This window comes from Dermacentor variabilis, chromosome 6, assembly GCF_050947875.1.
Source record: "Dermacentor variabilis isolate Ectoservices chromosome 6, ASM5094787v1, whole genome shotgun sequence".
Classification (NCBI taxonomy): Eukaryota; Metazoa; Arthropoda; class Arachnida; order Ixodida; family Ixodidae; genus Dermacentor; species Dermacentor variabilis.
This window is the reverse complement of record NC_134573.1, coordinates 169586771-169607150: the sequence shown is the minus strand read 5'-3', so window position 1 is coordinate 169607150 and position 20380 is coordinate 169586771. Positions and strand designations below refer to the sequence as shown.

The following is a 20380-nucleotide window of genomic DNA, read 5'->3' as shown; positions in this document are numbered from 1 at the left end:
GCTTTAAAGTGTGGCTATGTTAAGATGCGGCGGTGGTGCACTGGCAAAGAAAACATGCGGCCGCCCTCTCGTTCGCTGGATGGTTTAGTCGTTCGGTTAGTCCTTCGCTTACTCGCTTGTTCAACTTTTAGTTCGTTCTACCACTATGTCTCTGAGACACACGTAATGAGACAACAAATGGTGCCTCAATATGAACGACTGCATCATTTCACTTACCGCATTTGGGGCCGTGTCATTGCACGGTCGTCACTTCACCAAAGTCATATCTCGCAAACGTTATTTCAGAGCGAGCGCGGCCGTCCTCAATGCATACACCTCAGTGCGACCCGGATCGCGAAAAGTACAGCCGCCCTGATTTTTAATAATATAGCGCGAGCGTCGACTGAACTGCTGGTGAGCGCCTTATAACGGCGATAAGCGTGCAACAAGAGCGTGCAACAAGGCAACAAGGCTCGTGCGCGAACTCTCGCCTTGTTGCACGCTTATCGCCGTTATAAGGCGCTCACCAGCAGTTCAGTCGACGCTCGCGCTATATTATTAAAAATCAGGGCGGCTGTACGTCAGTTCATGAACGGACGAGCTAACGGACGAGCTAACGCACGATGAAATGTTATTCGTGACGAGTCACTAACCTGAAAAGAATGCGCTTGTTTGAGCCCTGAATAAAGCGCTGTTACCGCATTCCAGATTCGCGAACGAATACTAAAAAACTGATTTCATTTTGTATGTATGCAGAATCCGAGTATTTCTGTCGACTTTGAGGCGCGAGAAATATAGCACCAGCGCCCACCCCTGAGCCTTTGCGCGTGCTTAGAAGATTGACAAGCACGCACGTCGGCGGCAGTGTCGCCAGTGTCGCTCGTAATACTCTTTCGAACATTCGGAGCAGCGTTCGTTCGTGCCTTCTGTCAGCCCTTGTACATTATAGCTGATACGCGCCTCGAATTCACATTGCAAGGACGGCGCAGAATATTTAGGCTACTGAGGGTTTGCTGGAGGTCAGGATGTTGGCATTCGATTGTACATGTGTTATTTATAACAATTAGCAACATGCTCTTGCGACACGCGCTCGACAAATGTTGCGTACCTAATTGTAGCGCACACGATACATTCGGAGTTGTCATGCCACAGCGTTAGCGCTCGTTCTGATACTTTAAAAAATAGTTATCAAAAAAGGAAAAGAAAAGCTACCGTCGCCGAATTTGCATAACCGTCCGTATAAAAATTATATGCTGTACACGAAGTTACTTGAAGCTAGAAAGCCAACGCGAGCGCTTAAGAGGAAGCTTTAGCTCGAGTGCTCCTATCTAAATACATGTAAAAGGAGAATTCGTTTTTCTCGGCAACCACTGCACCGAATTTGACGAGGTTTGTTGTATTTAAAACACAAACTTAAAATCTAGTGACTGTTGGTTTCGAATTTTTGAGTTAGGTCGTCAATTTTTTATTAAAAATTGCCAAAAATCGAAAATTTTCAAAAAACGAAACTATCAAGTTTACAACTCTGTAACTCAACCACTAAAAACGATACTACAATTCTGTGAATGGCATCTAAAAGTACATCTAAAGCGGACAAAATTGATATGTTACACATGAATATAAAAAAAAATTAATGATAGAGAAATACAACTTTTGCAAAACCATTGTAACCGAAGTAACAAATTCACGTAAGATGTAAAATGACCTACTGAATTTGTCCGCTTTGAATGATCTAATGGATGCCGTTTACAGAACTGCGATATCAGTTCTTGATGGAGAGCTATGAATTTGTAAACTTCGTGCTTCTATTTTTTTCAAACGGTCAAATATTTGAAAATCGTTTTAAGAAAATTCAAGCCCTAAATCGAAATTCCGCTTCCAACAGTCACTGGAATTTAACTTTCTCTTTCAAATGCAACAAATTTCATCAAAATCGATCCAGGGGTTATCTCATAAAAACGTTTTTGCGTTTTACATGCATTTGAATAGGCCGCGTCGGAGCTGGGCCCGAGCTAAAGCTTCCTCTTAAAGCGCACCGCGCCTTGCTATGCGTGCATTCACTCTGCGTAAGGTCGTCTGCTACGTTCGAGCGGTGTAGGCGGCGCTCGCCATGGTCGAGGAAGGAGAGTGAAAGAGAGGAGAAACAAGGAGTGAACAAAATGAGTGAAGGCGGAGGAGGAAAGTGCCGCTACATTACGTTTGCGGCGGCGGCGGCGCGTGGCGGCGAAAAGCCGTACTAGGGTGGACGGCCGGTTACCTTTGTTTTTCTCTACTTTTGCCACTCCAGAAAGGTAGAGGAGGCGCTGCCCTAAATTAAGTTAGCACTCTTAGGGAAAGTAAGTTATAATGGTAATAAATTTATAAAAAGGAAATGACAATAACTACTACCCGTCGAAATAGTTGTGACGCTATATTGTATGTTATTTGACGCTGTCCTCATGCTGTCTGCTGTAGCATGGCTGTAGATGTTGTAGCGTTACCGCCGCTCTAGCCGTTGTAATTAGCAGTCTTCAGTGCTGTGACAATAGTTAAAACTGTATCACTTGCTGGTGCCTCGAACTTTGCGCAATCATGAACGGCATGACTGTTTTGACGCGATCCACGGCGATCAGGCAGCTGCGGTCGCTATTGTGTCCATGCGGCACAGGGGGGATGGACAGTCATCGTGGGAACCGCACGAAAGCTCGCGATGCACCGACCTCTGATGATCAGATGCCACTGTTTCAGTACACAGGCGAAAAAACCAAGCGTCGGAAACGGGTGTACGCCTGGGGCAGCTGTCTGACAGGCGCTCTGGGTCATGACAAGCTTGTGCGACCGAAGCTGGGACATGCGCCCAGGTCCAGCCATAACAAGCCGTACAAGCTGCCTTTCTCCGAGTTCTACACGGTAGACTGCCCTTTCAATTATCATGCTCGTACGTTCATAAGCATGCCGCACACTTACTAAAATGTGACATCGTTAGATTGCATGTTACAGATACACCGGCGTTCGCGTCGGTGTCTATTTGATTTTCTAGCTGCGACCTGAACTTGGAATGTTCGCCTGGAACCTATCGACTCCACGCAGATAGCGCCCCAGCCTCACTTTTAACCAGTTACAACGTCTAGATATTTGCAGCAACCGGCTACTACCAGTTGGAAATGGGCTAATCCGATCAAACCAACTCCTCTTTCGATCGTTTAATTGGGTGGGATCTGCGTTTAGTTAGTGCTCTCAGGTACTGTCAGTGCCTTTATATGTGTTTAATTACTTACTCTTAAGGCCAGAAACGTTAAGGAGGATGTTGTTTCGAGTGAAGCAAATTAGTTTAAGAATGAAAAGTTCATCTGAGATTTACTGACCAGCATAAGATTTACATAGTTGAATGGTATGCATAAAAGTTACACAGTGCTGTGATAAACTATGCACATTATCAACATACTGTGACTTATAAGGCGTTTATGCAATCGGTACTAACGTATGTGGCCAGCTTACTCTCTTGGCACGTTTAGTATCTGACAAGTGTAGAAAACAGGCTGAAAGCATGATCCCTCGTTTCTCCATTGGCTTACCTTAATCAATTTACATTGCATTCCTTATGAAAGAGGGTAAAGCCAGGCTCACGGCACGGTCAAACTGGATACCACGTTCTGAATGAATTCACAGTTCCCACTTTGTGAACATCTTTCCCAAGCCACTGTGTTCCATATACTCTGTTAATCTCGCATTTATTGTTTGTAGGTTGACGATGTGGCCTGTGGCTACGGATTCACTTTGCTGTCGGCGCAAGAAGACAAACTTAAGAACCCGAGCAAAGTTTTTGGCACTGGCATCAACACTGACTTCCAGCTGGGCTATCAGTGTGTTCGCAGAGGCAAGGATTTGTTTTAGGCAGCCTTATAGTGATAGTAGTTTCTTTATTGCCGCTTATCAATGTGCATTTCTGCTACTTGGGACTACTAGAGTATGCTTCTTGGGTATTATGTGGCATGTGCCAACTATTGCCGCCACCCATTGCTCGAATAAGCCAAGAATTTGACTTCATGAATTAATTAGTGTGGTTTAAAGCCCAAGAGATTTGGGCTAAGTAGGGGGCTCTGAACTAAATTTGACCATCTGGCATTTTTGGCATCAAATGTAGGCTTGCTAACAACCTGCCATGGTAGTTTAGTGGCCATGGTGCTGTGCTGCTGAGCTCAAGGTCGTGGGTTTAATTTCAGCTGTCACAACCACATTGTGACGGGGATGGAGTACAAAAACGCTGATGTACCTAGATTTAGGTGCACATTAAAGGACTCCAGGTGGTCAAAAATAATCTGGAGTCCTCCACTACAGCGTGCCTTATAATCCTATCACGGTTTTGGCACGTAAAACCCCAGAATTTAATCTAATTAGGCAGCACTGACAGACATGGCTTGCCCAGCAGACCTTACAGTGTTTTTGAAACAAGAAGCGATAAGTCAAGTTTTCAGCAGAAACTCGTAGTGCCAAATATAGCACAGCTGCAGTCTGATAAGTCAGTCTTTACATAGCTTCAGTCATATGTAGCACCTCCGTAGTTTGCTGTTTTTCGCTCTCTGCTGCTGAGTGGGTTGTGCTTACCCACTCTTCTGCTGCTCATTTTCCTTAGGGCACCCCCTGAAGGTGTTGACCGAGCCAGTGGGCATTCCACTTCCGTTAAGAAGCGAGTCAACACGCGTCTTGCGTGTTGCTTGTGGCCGTTCACACAGCGTAGTGCTTACTGACAAGGAAGGTGGTAAGTTTGTTGATAAAATGATTCTGTAGATTTTTCTGTGCAATCTTTAAGAATGCTATCAAGAAATCTTGCCCTTTACAATGCATCATTGCTTCGGTATTTCACTCTAAACGCACCAAAGTGTGTGACTCTGCTTTCTGATCCTCACAGACATCATGTGAAATCATTTGATTCTTTATGCATATTTTTCCACTTCATACAGGGTAAGTTCGATAATACAGACTGCTGGGTGTGAATTATGGCCTACTGAGCATTTGAATACGTTAACAAGGGGACTGTGATTATTGTCATGTTATGTCATATGGCTGTCTAAAGCAGAGCTAATGCTTTTTCTATTGTGACTGTGCACATCTCTGACTAACATGGTTAGCCGTCTTCTGTTACAGGGTTTACATACTTCAACACATGCTTCATGCATGAGAAAAAGATGATACACATTCACTTGAGCTGCTTAGAACAGTTTAAGTTGAAGATGCACTGTGACTAGGCCAGAATTGAAAGTGTACTGTGTATTTGAACGAAAAACGTAGTACTGTATGCACCGCTTGTGTATTTCTGCATTGCATTGTGTGATGAGTGGCATGATTCATGCTTTATCATGCAAGGCCATGTGTAACATGCATTCAGCAACTGTCTGCACATTGATGTCTCAAGTAATGGCATATAAAGAGTGCTTGCATTTCGTTTTCGTTCTGCCTGTACACATTTAGTTCTGGTGAAATATAACCTGTTTATGTGTTAGTTTAAACTATCATGAAGAAACTTAGAAGCAATTTTCCATTGTACTTTGGCCACAGTGTACTGATGTGACTTTCATTGCAATTTATCAATTATCACATCTGCCTTGACAGCATTTTCATTTGGGAACAACTCATTCGGACAGTGTGGTCGACCAGTTGTGCCAGACGAGAGCCCTGAAAGCTATGCCACCCCTCGCCAGGTTCAAGGCATTCCTGGGAAAATTATTGATGTATGTTCTTGAATCTTGAGTCTCTCATTTTTTCATGTATACTTTTCTGCACTGGTTTGAGAGGCATTTCTTTTTCATTTCCTGTTCTGCAAGAATGCTTAATACAACAAACATGGTGCAAGCAAAAGTTGTTTAAAAAGAAGGAAAGATGCTTAGATGTTTGAAAAACTTGAATATTGTTCTTAAATGGGACACTAAAAAAAAAAACACTGAATCAATTACTTTATGCAGGTAGAATCTCTATGATCTGTAGTCTGAAGCCCTGCAAAGTGCTGGGATAAGCACTGAAGTCTACAGGGGAATCACAAAAAGTAACAATGTTTTGTTCAAATCTAAATACATTCTTTCATTCTGAAAACTCTGAAGTTACAGTTTGACATGTGTCACTTCTACGATAGCCTACACACCAAACTCCTGCATAGCGACAATGGACATGACAGTAGTGTTTACCTCAGGGTGTAGGGTAGTTGCCTTACGACTGATATGGGAGCCAAAGAATAAACAGGGGTACTTTCAATGAAGGGATAAATGAAAGCATTTTCAAACAAACAATTTGTGCATTCCTAAGGACCAGCAATAGTTCTAACAGAAATCAACAGTTAAGAAAGCAGGCAGACACAGCACTTTGTCTGTTGGCTCTTCTTTCTTCTTTTTTATCGTGTTGTTAGTGCTCAAAAAGGGCTCCTAAAAAACATCTGACATATTGAGCTCATTTTAAATGAGCACCCACATCACGTACAGAATACTGTGACAATCATCTTTGGCAAACATGGCAACACTATGCACTGTAGGGAAACCACAAATTAAAAAAAAAAACAGTCATGCTTCTCTCTGGGCTTTTTCAGTCCCTTTCTCACACGTGATGACAGCAGGGTCACATATTTGACGTCCTCAGGGTAAAAGTTGTTGAATGGTTGATCAACAAGGGATGAGAGCACAAACTTGACAGGAGCCAGCTGTGTCTTTTGAGTAGGGGTGAGGGCTTGCTCTTTGTGTGCCTTTGATCTATTTGTGAATGTCCCATTAAGTTGGCATCGCGTAGGGAGTGATCAGATGTAGATAATTAAGTCCTTCTGGTTCTCTATTCTGGTTGGGTAACTTGACCCATAGCTTTTGCTGTACTACACAGAATTGGCGAGATGGAGTAGAGAGAAGTACATGGCAAGGCCCATGGGGAGGGCAGTAAAGGCCAATGAGAAACTGGAGTGGCTTCGTAATCATTCATCAAATGCCTGCAATTTTTTTTTGTCACATCACTTCAAAAAGTTCTTGCCATCATGTGCAAAAAGATGTTGAGTTTATAATGGTTCAGGGGCCCTTTAAGATGAGTCCCAACCAACTATCCATATTTGTTGCCTTGCCACAACAGAATCTCTACATGTGCACACACATGCATTCACAGAGAAACCTTAGGTTGCAGATAAGGCAGACCAAACTACAGCTCAATTGCAATGCATTCTCCTCTTCCATGAAGGTGGTTTGTGGGCAGGACCATACTCTCTTCCTCACGGATGAAGGCGCAGTGTACAGCTGTGGATGGAGTGCTGACGGGCAGACTGGGCTGGGCATTCAGGGTAGCCAAGGCACGCCGCAGCATGTCAACGGGGACCTCAGTGGAGTCCGTATTGTCCGGATAGCTGGCACCGTAGACTGCATCCTAGCCGTGTCTGGTGAGTTGCACCTGTGAGAGATGTACAGTACAGTTTACTGTTAATGGGATCACCAATTTAGTATTTGGTTTCACGTAATGTTGAGGAGTCTTCTTATTTTTAAGAGGATTGTTGGCTCATAATATCCATTAGATAAATGTTGATTGATAAAACATGATTGCGGTGACCTTCTTGTCTAATATGAGCAGTAGTTGGTGCTGGTATTTCTATAAGGCGTTCCCTTTAACAGTGGGCCATGCTGTACATTAACATGATGCCGTCAAATGACTTTTTTACCCTACAATCATACTTTATCATAGCAATGTAGTCTATTAAGCCAAAATGTGCCCATCGTATTCAGTATCAGAAAGTCAGATGCACAAATTGGCACAAGCTGATTTGCAGTGAGGTTCCTGCAGAAGCCCTCCACCCCTGAGCGTAAGTGCATAATAAGGATAACGCACAATTAGAATAAATGTTTGCCCAGTGAACAGATAAAGCGCCATTTTTCACAAATTTGATGCATAGCCATGAGAGTTCCTGGGCCATTGCATGCATGACTGCAGCTGATGCCGCATCATCTTGTCAAGGTGATGAGATCCCTGGGCATTCCTAGTGCTTCAAAGCTATGAAGTGGCAAGGGGAGGGGTTTCTTTCTTTTCTTTTTTTTCCTTCAGAGCTTTAGAGTGCCACAATGAGAGCCACAGTACTCAGCTTCAAGCCAGTTCTGGTTGTACAGTGGCATGTAATATGAGAGAACACTGAATGCATCATTAAGCAATGATTATTCATTTTGTGTAGACTGGAAACTGACATGTCAATTTATAACAAGCAGATTTCTTGAACATTTAGCCCATTAATCACATTTATGAGAAACATTTACATTCATCCTCTATGGCTTCTTGAGAGCAATTTGTGTATTCCCTCTCGTACTGCTCAAGAGAGTACATACTGGCCTTCAAATTTTTGTTGAAGGCCTGCATTGTTGCTTCTTTTTTCACTATTGCTACCAAGTGTAACCTGGTGTTCTTGTAAAGTGAGGGTAACTCTGCTAGCCCTCTGGTTCAGGCACCTTCATCTAAGTTCTTGGTTGACTGCTAGTTACAGCATTAGCCTTGTATTCTACTTATACCTTAATATCAATAATGAAGGTACTGTAAAGCTTATACATATGATTGTCTTGCAGACTCTGGTGACCTATTTGGCTGGGGTAATTCTGAGTATGGTCAGTTTGGACGGCAGACAGATGACAAGCAGGTCTGTATTACAGCATTGATTTTGTGATCACAGTGCCTTTTATGGTGTTGTTAAAGTCATGTTCATGTCCTCATTTCATCAGAGCAAGTTTCAGACTAATCACAAAGAAATAAAATAGATACTTAATAACATACTGGCTGTACATGCTACACAACATCGTATATCATGCCATAGTGTGAGTTTGAAGTCCATGTGATTTATCAGACATATTTGTGGAATTCTTTCACTAATCAAGACTGTGTTGTTTTTTATTGCCATCTTGCAAGAACCATAAGTAATGACTGTCTGGGTTCACTCTTAGTGCAAGTTCTTTCCCTTACTTCTGGAACACAATATGGCTTTGTGGCAGACATTGTTCGCTTGGTACCTACATAAGAAAGCTCTCAACATGTTTAGAGTAAATATACAGAAATTGGCTACTTGGGCCACCATACACTTCAACACTCACCAACATGCCTCATTCAAAGCTTCTTTTGAATTCCATGAAGTGGCGGACAGCACCACTCTCGTGAGCTAGAACTTCCCTTTAGTCAAGCATCTTGGCAATTCCCAAGATTTAGTTTTGTAATCGCACATTTTCGGGTCAACTCGAATGCGCTAGGCCACGTATGTGTTCCTCAATCAACTCCTCATTGCATGAATTTACAATGAGCATTACTGAAGGACACTGAGCACTTTAGTCGAGAGGTGACACTGCACTCCCGTTGGCAAAAGAAGTCATAAAGCTTTACAAAGGCGGCAAACAAGAAATGTGGAAAGAAAATTTGTATGATAACATAAAGGGGCTTGCTTTTTGAGGCCCGTGCTGGCTGCCTCGGGACAAGAACATACAGGAGCGAATATTTGCAACAGGATGAGATGTGCATTTGCTGCAGAAAAGAAAAATCCATAGATGACTCCACTTTATAATAGAATTCCATGAGATTAATCCAGCCAGAACCATAGGGAACATCCACTTTCCAGAAGTGCTGAGGTTCAAAGCCAATGGGAGTGTTAGCTGGCCAGTGGCCAAGGTAAGCAAGAGACATTTAGAGTGTTGGTGGAAAAAATCAGGGAAGAGATGATAACGAAATCATAAAAGGCATAGGTAATTTTTATGTGATAGAGCAGGGATAATAGATAGAATGCTAGATTACAATATGGTGACATTTAGCAGCTCACACAAGCTAGGCACTTATTTTTCGCCATACCTATCCAGAGAAAATGCCATGAACGATCATCATCAGAGTCGAGCAGGTACTTTGAGTGAAGGCATGTTGGTGAGTACAGTAGTTAACCTGTCTAGTACAGAAGGCATCCAGATGGCACGGAGAGTGCGGTAGTGCTGATGTCTGTGTTGCTGCTGCAAGTAAAGCTGTGAAATGTGTTTTCGCAGATGTGCTTTGCAAGGAACCTAAACTTCCCCTTTGGAAAAGTGAAGGCTGTTGCCAGTGGAGGAACAATGTGTGGAGTAGTCACCGGTAGGTTGTTGTGTTCGTTATTTCATAATGCCAATGACCAGTAGGCACTTCCATACAAGGTTTATGCACGTCGATTTATATTACATTGTTGTTCAATACTGCCAAGCCTTCTTTGTGACTGGTAGATGTCTGAAAGGTTTATCAAATGTGTCACTTCTGCATGCTTGCTGACAGGTAATCATGTGGGCATAAATTTGAACACGTATCTAGATCTTGGTTGTGTGTGTCAATTAACAGCATTTGTTTCAGTTAATATTAATGCTTTCTGCTTGCCTGTGCCCTCACAGCGTTTCTGTGTGCTAAGCGAAAAATGCCATAGAACAGTAGACCACAGGCAAGCACATCAACACCAGATGTGAGGAGAGCTGTATCACTTGGAAAATCCTAACAAGATATTTTCATTGTTCTCTGCTATGAATGTATAGTTTGGCAGATCAATCAAGCCATGAATGCATCAGTGAGGTTCTACTGTAATTAGTTGTATGCCCACAAAAATGTGTTGTAACTGAGTCACTCGGAAATGCACACCCCGCAGAATGCAAGGTGAATCTTGTGTGTGCAAAGCTCCTTCACCTCATGTTCAGATAATTGCTGCCAGCCTTAATAGTACTCGCACTAAAATCATTACCAACCCATTTCATGACAAGATGCAACATCTAACAAAATCACTTAACAATGGCCTTGAAACCACTTTTCATATGGCCTTCTGCTGTTCAGGAAGCCTCATACAGAAAGTAGTCAAATGTCCTTGGACCACTCTTGACCATTCTGCAATTAAATGTAGGTTTCATCCGTTTATTGTTGGCATGTTGTAGTACTTTTTTTCCTTCTCTCTTTCCTTGTTTGTGTGGGCAGATCTTGTGATATTTTCAAATGTCAGTTCTTAATCTTCTCTTCCTTCTCTCGTTTAAGCTAAATTGTTGTCATCATATTAGAGTAGTTATATTAACACAAGGCCAACAATGTACTGAGAAACCATAATAGGACAATATTGCAGGCACATTTCTTTTTAGCTGTCTCAATTATCATATTTCCTCGCAGAATTCTTGCACTCGCATAATGCTTACACCCCCCCACATTGGCCATCAAAAATTAGGCTTCTTTCTTTCCTTGAGTAATCATCACACCGTCGAAAATTGCTGCAGCGACTGTCATCGGCAAGTTCCGGCCAGTGATAATAATAGCACATGGCAGCTGAGCACACTGTCGGTGTGCCAACCACAGTGCAATCAAATCCAATCCGAACTGAAAGTGGCGTGGTTTTGTGATTTCGTGAAGTTTTTGAGTTGCACGTGGACAGCTAACACAAGCATTGCTTGTCTTTGTAGGGCGATATGGAAGCTAAATGGCTTGTTTCAAGTTGAACGCCTGAGTCAGTATCGACAATGGTGATGCGGCTAGCGATGCGGAAGCTATAAGTGACGTCAGTGCTGATGCTGACTTTGAATAGGTCGGCCTAGAATCGTGTTACTTATTCGATTAGTGATTCCAGGTTCAGCTACTGTCTCCAAATAGACAGCCTTTGTAATTACTGCTAGTGTCGATCCTGTGCTCTTAATACAAAGGTAAATGTTGCTGGATAGTAATAATTGTTTGAGCTTACAGTGGCTGGGGCAAGAACAGCACTTTACAGCCACTTCATTTTCGATTTTTCTCTTTAGCACCCAGAACCTTCCCTCACAAAACTTTCCCCTCATGATTATTGCAGCCCCCAACTTCGAATTAATTTACTGCGAAAAAAGTGATACATTATATGAGTAAATACATTAGTGTGAGTAGATGCACTAAGAGAAAAATATAACTGATGCAATGCTTTTATGATACCACACTTTTGAAGAGTTGCTCGAATTTTCTCTAAACATTGAATCACTTTGTCTGAACATAAAATGATGGTGTTGGAGAAGAAGCCATGATTAATTGAAAGCACACTAAATAGCTGCTAATCAACGACTTTATGTATAGACAAGGCCTAGTTAAACATAGCTTTAATATTGTGTGCGTGTGTGTGTGTGTGTGTGTGTGTGTGTGTGTGTGTGTGTGTGTGTGTGTGTGTGTGTGTGTGTGTGCGTAATTTGTTGTGTCGCCAGAAGACGACAACGATGAAGTGCACGTGCAAAGGCACTGGCGGTTTTGGCACGAGCACGCCTCATGGAACAAACGCCTCACCAGTGCTGCTGGCTCCTACGTGTGAACTACCATGTACCTGTTTCCTTTAGTTAGTAAAATCTTCGGCAACCAACTATGGCTGTAGAGACATAACAATTTGATAATGAGTGCCAGCATCTGCTGTTGACCTCTTACAACGTTGTGTATCACTGTTTTTTGCTATCTTTCCTACAAAGTGATGAGCACAACTCGTAATGTTGTAGGAGAGGCTTCAGCTTAGAAACACAATTTCGTTTTAGTGGATGTTTATGGCAGGGCAGAAAGGCAGGCTTAATCAATTGCGCTGTCTAGTGAACAAACAACTCAAGCAAATATAAACACAGTAAAAGTAACAGCTGATTATGCGTACTGTTTCTTTCTCATACTCTGTGTATGTTTTCATGGTCACAAACACACACTCAAGATGTGACAGATATACTGGTTGTTTTTGCAAAGATTTGTGCTTTATTTTTTTATCTTCTTTTCTTAAGTGTAGTCCTTGAGCTGGATTACTTGAAGAGGCAGACATCACTTGTGCAAGAAATTGAAATGCATAATCAAGTTAAGGCGTTCCGTCTCCGTCAAGCTGATCACATACAGTTTAGTCAGACCTTCGCCACCAAAGAAACTCCGTATAATCTCTATACCACTTACTCGCCCGAACTATGGGAAACAGGCATTACACTTCCCATCCCACAATCCTGGAACAATTACAAACTTCGAAATCAAGCTTGAGGTTCAAGAAATCTGTTGAAACATATTTTCTTCGCTGTTTTATTGTATAACTTCCTTATGTAGCTCAATGTTATTGTTTTGTTTTCCTTTTTTAACATGTTCTGATTAAGATTCGAATTCTTTATTGTTTTGATATGTTATCATATTTTGAAAATTGTAACCCTTGTTGTGCTGTTGTTTGCTGCAGAGTGTCAACATGCATTGGGTGCTGCAGCCTTTGTCAGGCAAAAATACTGCCTTTTGCTGCAGCACCTGAGACAGCTGTATGTCTCAAACAACAAATAAATGAAAATGAAAGGTATTTCAAGCAATCTTACGGTTTTTTCTCATTCTCCTGTGTTATTAAATCAGAAATAAAGATTAATGTAGTAACTAATAACAGAATGTTGTTAATTAAGCTTTTAACTGGTTACTTTATGGCACATATTGCAGTTTACAAATTGTAACCGACGAGTTCACAAGGTGTATCCACTTAAAACGAATTTTGAATACACCAACTTTGAGAATATTCATTCCCAAAGTATTCAACAAAACATATTGGTGTTCCAGTTATTTTCGTGCTCCAGAGCGTAAAATGCCGTTTCGTAAAAATAGAAAAGTAAGCGGGACAACAGTGCATTTCGACCACAAATTTGATGCTGCATGTTTTGAGACTGGTGTCATCCTCAAAATTTATTCCAAGTGGACATGCCTTGTGGTCTCGCCAGCTACAATTTGTAGCCTGCGGTGTGTGCTGTAAAGCAATCAGTTGGATACTTAATTAGATAAATCCTGTTAATTAGCCAATGCTGCATTTTAATTTCTTGTCCAAGAAATGTCTGCCTCTTCGAATAATCCAGCTCAAGTACTAGAACTGTGCTATATGCCACAGCTGATCTTAAAGATGTTCAGCAGTCTTGCAAGAGCACTCGGTTTAGTGTTAGAAAGTACTGATAACTGCTTGTCTTGCAGAGGGTGGTGATGTCTATGTGTGGGGATATGGCCTCCTTGGTCTGGGGCCCGAAGTGTCTTTCAAGGCCATTCCAACTCTGCTGCCAAGGCCACTGTTTGGAGCAAATCATTTTACCCCTGACACCCACGTTGTCGACCTGTTCTGTGGTCTGAACCATTTTGCAGCCTTAAACAGTGAGTCATCACATGGCTTTTTGTTTTTGCTATCGTTAATTTGGAAATGCAATGACCCTGGTGGCATAGTTTCTGCTACAGGAATTCTGCTTACATACCAGTTTATTAATGCGCTAGCATTCTTTGGGTACTTCATGCACTTTCCAGGGGCTATGTTTGTATCTATGTTTCTATCTAACCGTTCCTTCTGCCTACCTAGGTCACTAGGTGGTTAGAACCTGTAGTGCATTGGGCTGCTGTGCTGAGAGAACAGGGTCTGAAACCAACCATCAGACCAACTTGGATCACTGAATATGTGGTAACGTGTACATACATGCCATTCTTCAACGAACCTCTTTCACAGAAACATGGGTCACTGTAGATGCAGGACTGGGTAGATGCCGCTGTTCAAAGAAACTCTTTGATGTCGACTTGGAGCACTGGCTATATGGCACTGGCACTCGGTCTGTGCTAGTCTTCAGTGAACCTCTTTGCTGCCAACTTGGGTAACTGGGCATAAGCCACTGGGAATGTGTCGCTCAACAATGATGAAAGGGATCCTTTAAATTCATCCAATGCTGAACGGTCCACATCACACGGTTTCCTCCAGGACAACAACTCGATGCTTTAGCAGGCTACACCACAAATGCATTGGGAGTTGCCACTTTTCAAGGAGCGCCTTTCACACCAATGCTTTAGCGAGCTGTGCCATGAATGCGCTGGGTATGTGTGCTGCTATTCAATTAACTTCACACCAACTTGAGTCGCTGAGTATGTGCCGCTGAGTGTGTGGCAAGCAAGGTAGCAATTCTCAGTGTTTGTGAGCACCGGCACACGATGCTTCCCGTCTCAGAGGCCACATGTGGAGTTCTCGGCAGTGCCGGTAGATGGCGCAGCGGTTACAGAAAGAAGCGCAAGAGAGGAGCCCAGTTGCCGCATGGCATGTTTCTAAGTGTTTGCATGCACTGGCATCCCGTCCATTTCAGGGGTCATGCACAGGCTTCGCAACGGTTCCTCTACATGACGCCGAGTGTTCTTAGGGATGCACGAAAGAGGAGTCTCGCTGCAGTACAGGCCTCATACATAATTCGTTTCAACGGGGGCAACACATTGTGTTGCTTTATTGAGCCAACGCTGAACGATTGATCTTCATGCTTATAACCCCATTTGAAGTTTCTTGTTGTTGTTATCCCCCCTATGTAAAGCCCGATTCTAGGCCCTTAGGTTAAATAAATGAAAAAAGAAAAAAAATTACCATCGACAGTCATCGCGAGATTGTTTCTGCAACAATTTTTTTTTCTTTTGAATACTTGAGTAGCTCATAGCTGGTTTTTCGAAGCGTGACAACACAAAGACGTTACCCGCCGTGGTTGCTCAGTGGCTATGGTGTTGGGCTGCTGAGCACGAGGTTGCGGGATCGAATCCCGGCCATGGCGACCGCATTTCGATGGAGGCGAAATGCGAAAACACCCGTGTACTTAGATTTAAGTGCACGTTAAAGAACCCCAGGTGGTTGAAATTTCCAGAGTCCTCCACTACGGCGTGCCTCATAATCAGAAAGTGGTTTTGGCACGTAAAACCCCATAATTTAATTTTTTTTTTAACACAAAGACGTTGAAGTAGGTAATTGACAGGGCTTGTGCTGTTTTCACAACTGAAATTTTTACTGATAACCAAACATTTCAAGTACAAAGGAAAAACAACAAATAAATTGTCAAAACCAAATGAAAATTATGAATGTGTGATCATGTGCCAAAAAAGTAACAGTTGTATTAAGTTTCCTTTTTTGAATTTCGTGCCTAAACCCCAGGGCCTGTGTGTCATTGTGACGTCATGAATTTCAAAGTATATTTCTGTACTTTCAGCCATTGTGGCTCAGCAAAAGTTCTTGCTACTTGCCAAGTTCAATCTTCAGGGCATTTAGAATACAATGTTGTCCATTCTTACCGATAAAATTTCAATGGTGATTTAGCGGTAAATGCAAGAGAAATCTGTTAGGTGTTATGTCGCACCTGTTAGGTGTTATGTCGCACCTCTTTGAGGTCCCGGATCTATGATTTAGACTGTGTTACCGCATTCCAAAGTGTTGTCCAGGAGTTCACTTGACACACGTCCAGCTCTCCAATCTCCTCTCTACCAGGTGGCCAGCTCCCCACACTTAACACATATACACTTTGTTCCGCTTTGATACTACTATTGCTTACGCATAATAAAATTAGCTAGGCCCAAGCAGACACCTTTAAAATTCCTGATGCCACAGCTAGCTGGTGTGGTAACGTCAAGACGGCATCACCATCTATTTATCATCTTTTGTTTTTTGTTTTTTTACTTGGCAAGCCTCCTCTCACACTAGGAGTGGCATTGCTGGTATTGTAGATGGGTAATTTACTAATAAAACTCGAATTATTCTTCTCTTTAGTGTCCCTTTAATGTGAAAGGCTTCTATTACTTCTCTTCATTGTCACTTGGCATTTATGATTAGATAGCTTCAGCTTGTCCATAATCTTTTTACCTTTTATGGATTACCAGATTACCGAAGCCTTGGATGGAAATATCAAGGCTGGTAACGACATATTGTGGCACTGTGTCCAACTACAACATGTTAGAAAGAGTTTTGTATCACGTCAGTGTTTTCATTGAAGGAAAATCATAAAAGGAGGGCTTGTCAATAATTTCATCGCTACTGAAGCTTCACACCAGCAGTTATACAGAATGTGGTAAGTTACTGCATTATAATGTAGCTCTGTGTGCTCTCTGGTTAAACTCTCCATCACAAGATGTCACTACCAGCATTGCCGCTGCCGTGCGCCTCTCCGGTGACTCAGTATTCCACAAACGACAATATGATTATGCACAAGCTAAAGCTTGCCATTATGCTTTTACCGGATTCCTTTGCATTAAAGATTTGGTTAATATCAAAATTAAGCCAAGGTTCAGAAACCCTGAACCTTGGCTTGTACCACGCTTTCGCACCGAGTATAAGTTACAATCTATTAAACACAATTTGCCGAAAATTCTAAATAATCATGTTCACGCTAATAAATTCTCTCGTAAAGAGTTTAAGATGTATTTCGTTAACCTATAACATATATATTCGTGTATAACGATGCATATAAATGACCATGTTTCTTTTTTGCCTTTTTTGTTTTATTTGTATAAAAATGTCTTGTTGATTCTTACATATCCTGTCATAAACATGTATCTGAGTTTTCAAATTTATGTTTAGTAAATTTCTGCTTAAGTTTTTTGTACCGAAAAGGTTACTGTTATCGCGCTGCCATGTATAACGCCTCCTGGGTCCAGTCAAGCTGCTGACGGCAGCTTTTAGCCCGGGAGGACGTTTCTAGTCTGTACTAGAAGAAAAATAAACTTGAACTTGAAGTTGTGATAACAGTGCTTGTCTACGTAGTCAGTTGACTGCTTCTTTGTGCTCATGTTGTAGTGCTACCAAAAACCAGCTTCGAATGCCTTCCAACTTGCCTGTGTGTACATCTTTTTGCTTGACTTAGTTACGTAACTGTGCAGTAAGGGCGAGAAGTTGCATTTTAAATGTTTCTATCATTGCCTCAATTTCTGTACACACAAGCTGTGTTGTTGCCTTCCATTTCGCATTTGTTGCTAGATGTGATGTTTACATAGCTAAACCACCACTGAGATGCTTGCCTGCTCTGTCAACTTGCAAGAGAAATGGGAACAAGGGAATAGCGTGCTCATCATGCACTCATCATGCATTTCTGTGATGACGCTGCCACATGATAAGTTTTTAGCCTCAATTCTCTACATTGCCTTGCCCTTCAAATCCAGCTTCAGAGGCACTACTCATTTCAGCATAGCCGGGAGAGATAGTGGTTTGGGTTGTGACGCTAATTCTATTTTTGCAGACAGAGGAGAGCTGTACACCTGGGGAAAGAATAGAAATGGCTGCCTTGGCCTGGGTCACTCATCAGATCAACATTTTCCATTCAGGGTAAGTTCTTGAGCTCCTTGATTTAATTAAGATAAAGAATAGAGTAATCACAGTGCCTTTTCTCAAATAATTTCTGTTGTGTCTGTCGCCGCATTTTTTTTGCAATAACCACTGAATCAGCATTTTGTAACAGGGAGTAAAGTGCTTATTGGTTCTGATCCTGTTGAGTTGTTATAATTTCAGTTTTAAAAGAGAAAAAAAAATTGTGGTCACCTTTCTCTTTACTGTTGAATCAGTGTTCACAGAATAATCACAATGTCCCCTTTCTGTGCCGGGTCTTCTTGAAGCTACCTGTTTCCTTCAGCGTCAACTAACTCCTCATAATTGTGTTCGCGCTAGGTCTTCCCCCACATCGCCAATTTCGGTTTACCTTGGCAGCTTTCCCCTTGTCGCCCTGTGCCGCTCCCAAGCCCAAGACCATGTTCGCCTTCTGCTCGCTTGAGTACGGTATGCTTTAGGCACTGCAAACAAATTCTTCGAAATGGTTGCGCGGCACGACAGTAATTGACAGTCGAGCTCACATGCATCTAGCCGCTGGCACAGCTTGGAAGAAAAGCGACGTTGTAACAAATGATGCTCTCTCTCGCACAAGTTCCAGATGCATGATGCATGTTTTGTGTGTATTTTTTTTTCTATTCCGCATCGACTTGAATGCTGGAAAAAAAATTGCTCTTCTCATCATATCGGAATAAACGACTGATGACGGCGCGTTCTTCGGCGACAGGCGCGAGCGACGCGGCGCTGGCGATGTTCTTACAAATCACTCATGAGAGCGCTGTAATCGCTGCGCATTTGGGCGCAAAGAGTGCGCCATTACATGGTATTTTTTAAATTCTGCGGGCTTTCGTTTTTCCCAAATAAAAACAGCCACGCTAAGTCTATCTCGTTGGAAGTACCTGGGTTGGGCAATATTTGTGAAGCTCCACAACTTTCCTATTGACGCCTGAACGTTTCAAGCTATATTTAAAAAGTTAACTAATTTATCTTGGCTAATTACTCAAAAAAGGCGCGCTAAGAAATGATACTGTAAGTTTAGATAAACGCTAACAACATTCACGCGATTTCTGTTCTGAAGAATGCATAGGTTTTTTCAAAATCTTGGTCCAAGTTAGCCGGGACACCCTGTATATATATATATGGGGGGGTGGGGAGCGGGAGGGTTCAGAAGCTGGTCGGGCTCAGCTTTTAGAAAAATTAAAGTTGGAAAAAGTCCTAGAAAAGTGAAAGCTTTCCACCTATGGATCAGGCTATAATTTTCTGTATCGCAGTATATGTTGTCGCTACTACACCTTGAAATGAAATGTGAAAGCGTAAAAGCACCGAAAATGAGCACATTTCTAGCATTAATGGAAGAGTTAATCCTTACGCAAGTGCTTGAGTCGAGTTTATTGAATTCCATCTTTATATACAACATCACACAACATACATTGCCACTTCAGGGGGGGCAGCTAAAAACTCATCATTACCTGAGGAGGCCCACCCTCCTTGCAACAAACATTGAATTTGGCATATTGGAACGAAGGCGCTTTACAAAGTTGCCATAAATGCAGTGTTAATCATTTTGTACGACACATAATTATTCCCAACTAATGATGTGCTCCTCCCCCCTTTCTTTCTTTTTTAACAGTAACATTTAACAACATGGAATAAGCACAGTAAACACTACAAGAATTAAATAAGTCATAATGTTACATTATAGCATAAGTAGGTAGTTCAGAAACTTTTCTTGTACAATGTTTTACTCTGGAATTAATGTGTTAATTTTTCCATTTCTCTGTTTTTGTTCAAGAACAATATTGTAATGTGTTCGAAAGTCTGAAGTCCATAACTGGCTATTACCCATAGTGTCCTGCAAGAAATATTGGAGATCATAAACGCCATCAGGTTGTGAAACCAAAGGCTAAGGTTAGGTTTGTTGTGGATCAAACACTGTCTATATTGTATTACCTATTGGATAGTTATTAATTGGTATGTATTCAAATGTTCTAGCAAGCACTTTGCTGTACTCGAAGTATAAGGTGTTCTAATGGTTGCTCTAATTGTTTTTTTCCCTAATAATTTCTGTCTCGGTGATTGCATAGTAAAGCATGTATTTTTCTTTCACAGGTTAGCCTCACAGCGGATATTCTGAAGGTCAGCTGTGGTGTGGACCATACGGCCGTGCTGAGCCAATCCTTGTGCTGACAAGAGCCTTGTGACTTCTAGACGTGGCAAATAGTCATTTGACATCAGTGATAGGCAGCGCAGACATGTGTCATTGATTGGAAAAGTGCACTGATGCCCTGTTTTTATTTTGATGCACTCCGAGAGTAAATTTGTGCTGGTAGTCACGTATGTGATATTCTCTGTACTGCATCATTGATTTTGACCTTTCGG

At 42.0% G+C, this 20380-nt stretch overlaps 1 protein-coding gene across 1 annotated transcript; it reads left to right on the top strand.

Moving 5' to 3' along the window:
* Positions 1-2270: 2270 nt before the first annotated feature.
* On the top strand, positions 2271-20345 carry LOC142585722 (RCC1-like G exchanging factor-like protein). Its single transcript, XM_075696699.1, has 10 exons — positions 2271-2868; positions 3703-3835; positions 4592-4717; positions 5569-5687; positions 7162-7357; positions 8523-8593; positions 9969-10053; positions 13885-14058; positions 17919-18004; positions 20111-20345. Exons 1-10 carry the CDS (start codon positions 2551-2553, stop codon positions 20186-20188), a joined length of 1386 nt encoding a protein of 461 aa, XP_075552814.1. The 5' UTR covers positions 2271-2550; the 3' UTR covers positions 20189-20345.
* The last annotated feature ends 35 nt before the right edge of the window (positions 20346-20380 follow it).

Coding starts and splice junctions, on each gene's coding strand:
- LOC142585722 (XM_075696699.1), top strand. CDS start 2,551: ATGAACGGCATGACTGTTTTGACGCGATCCACGGCGATCAGGCAGCTG. Junction 5,688..7,161: donor TTCCTGGGAAAATTATTGAT/GTATGTTCTTGA, acceptor TCTTCCATGAAG/GTGGTTTGTGGGCAGGACCA. Junction 8,594..9,968: donor GGCAGACAGATGACAAGCAG/GTCTGTATTACA, acceptor GTGTTTTCGCAG/ATGTGCTTTGCAAGGAACCT.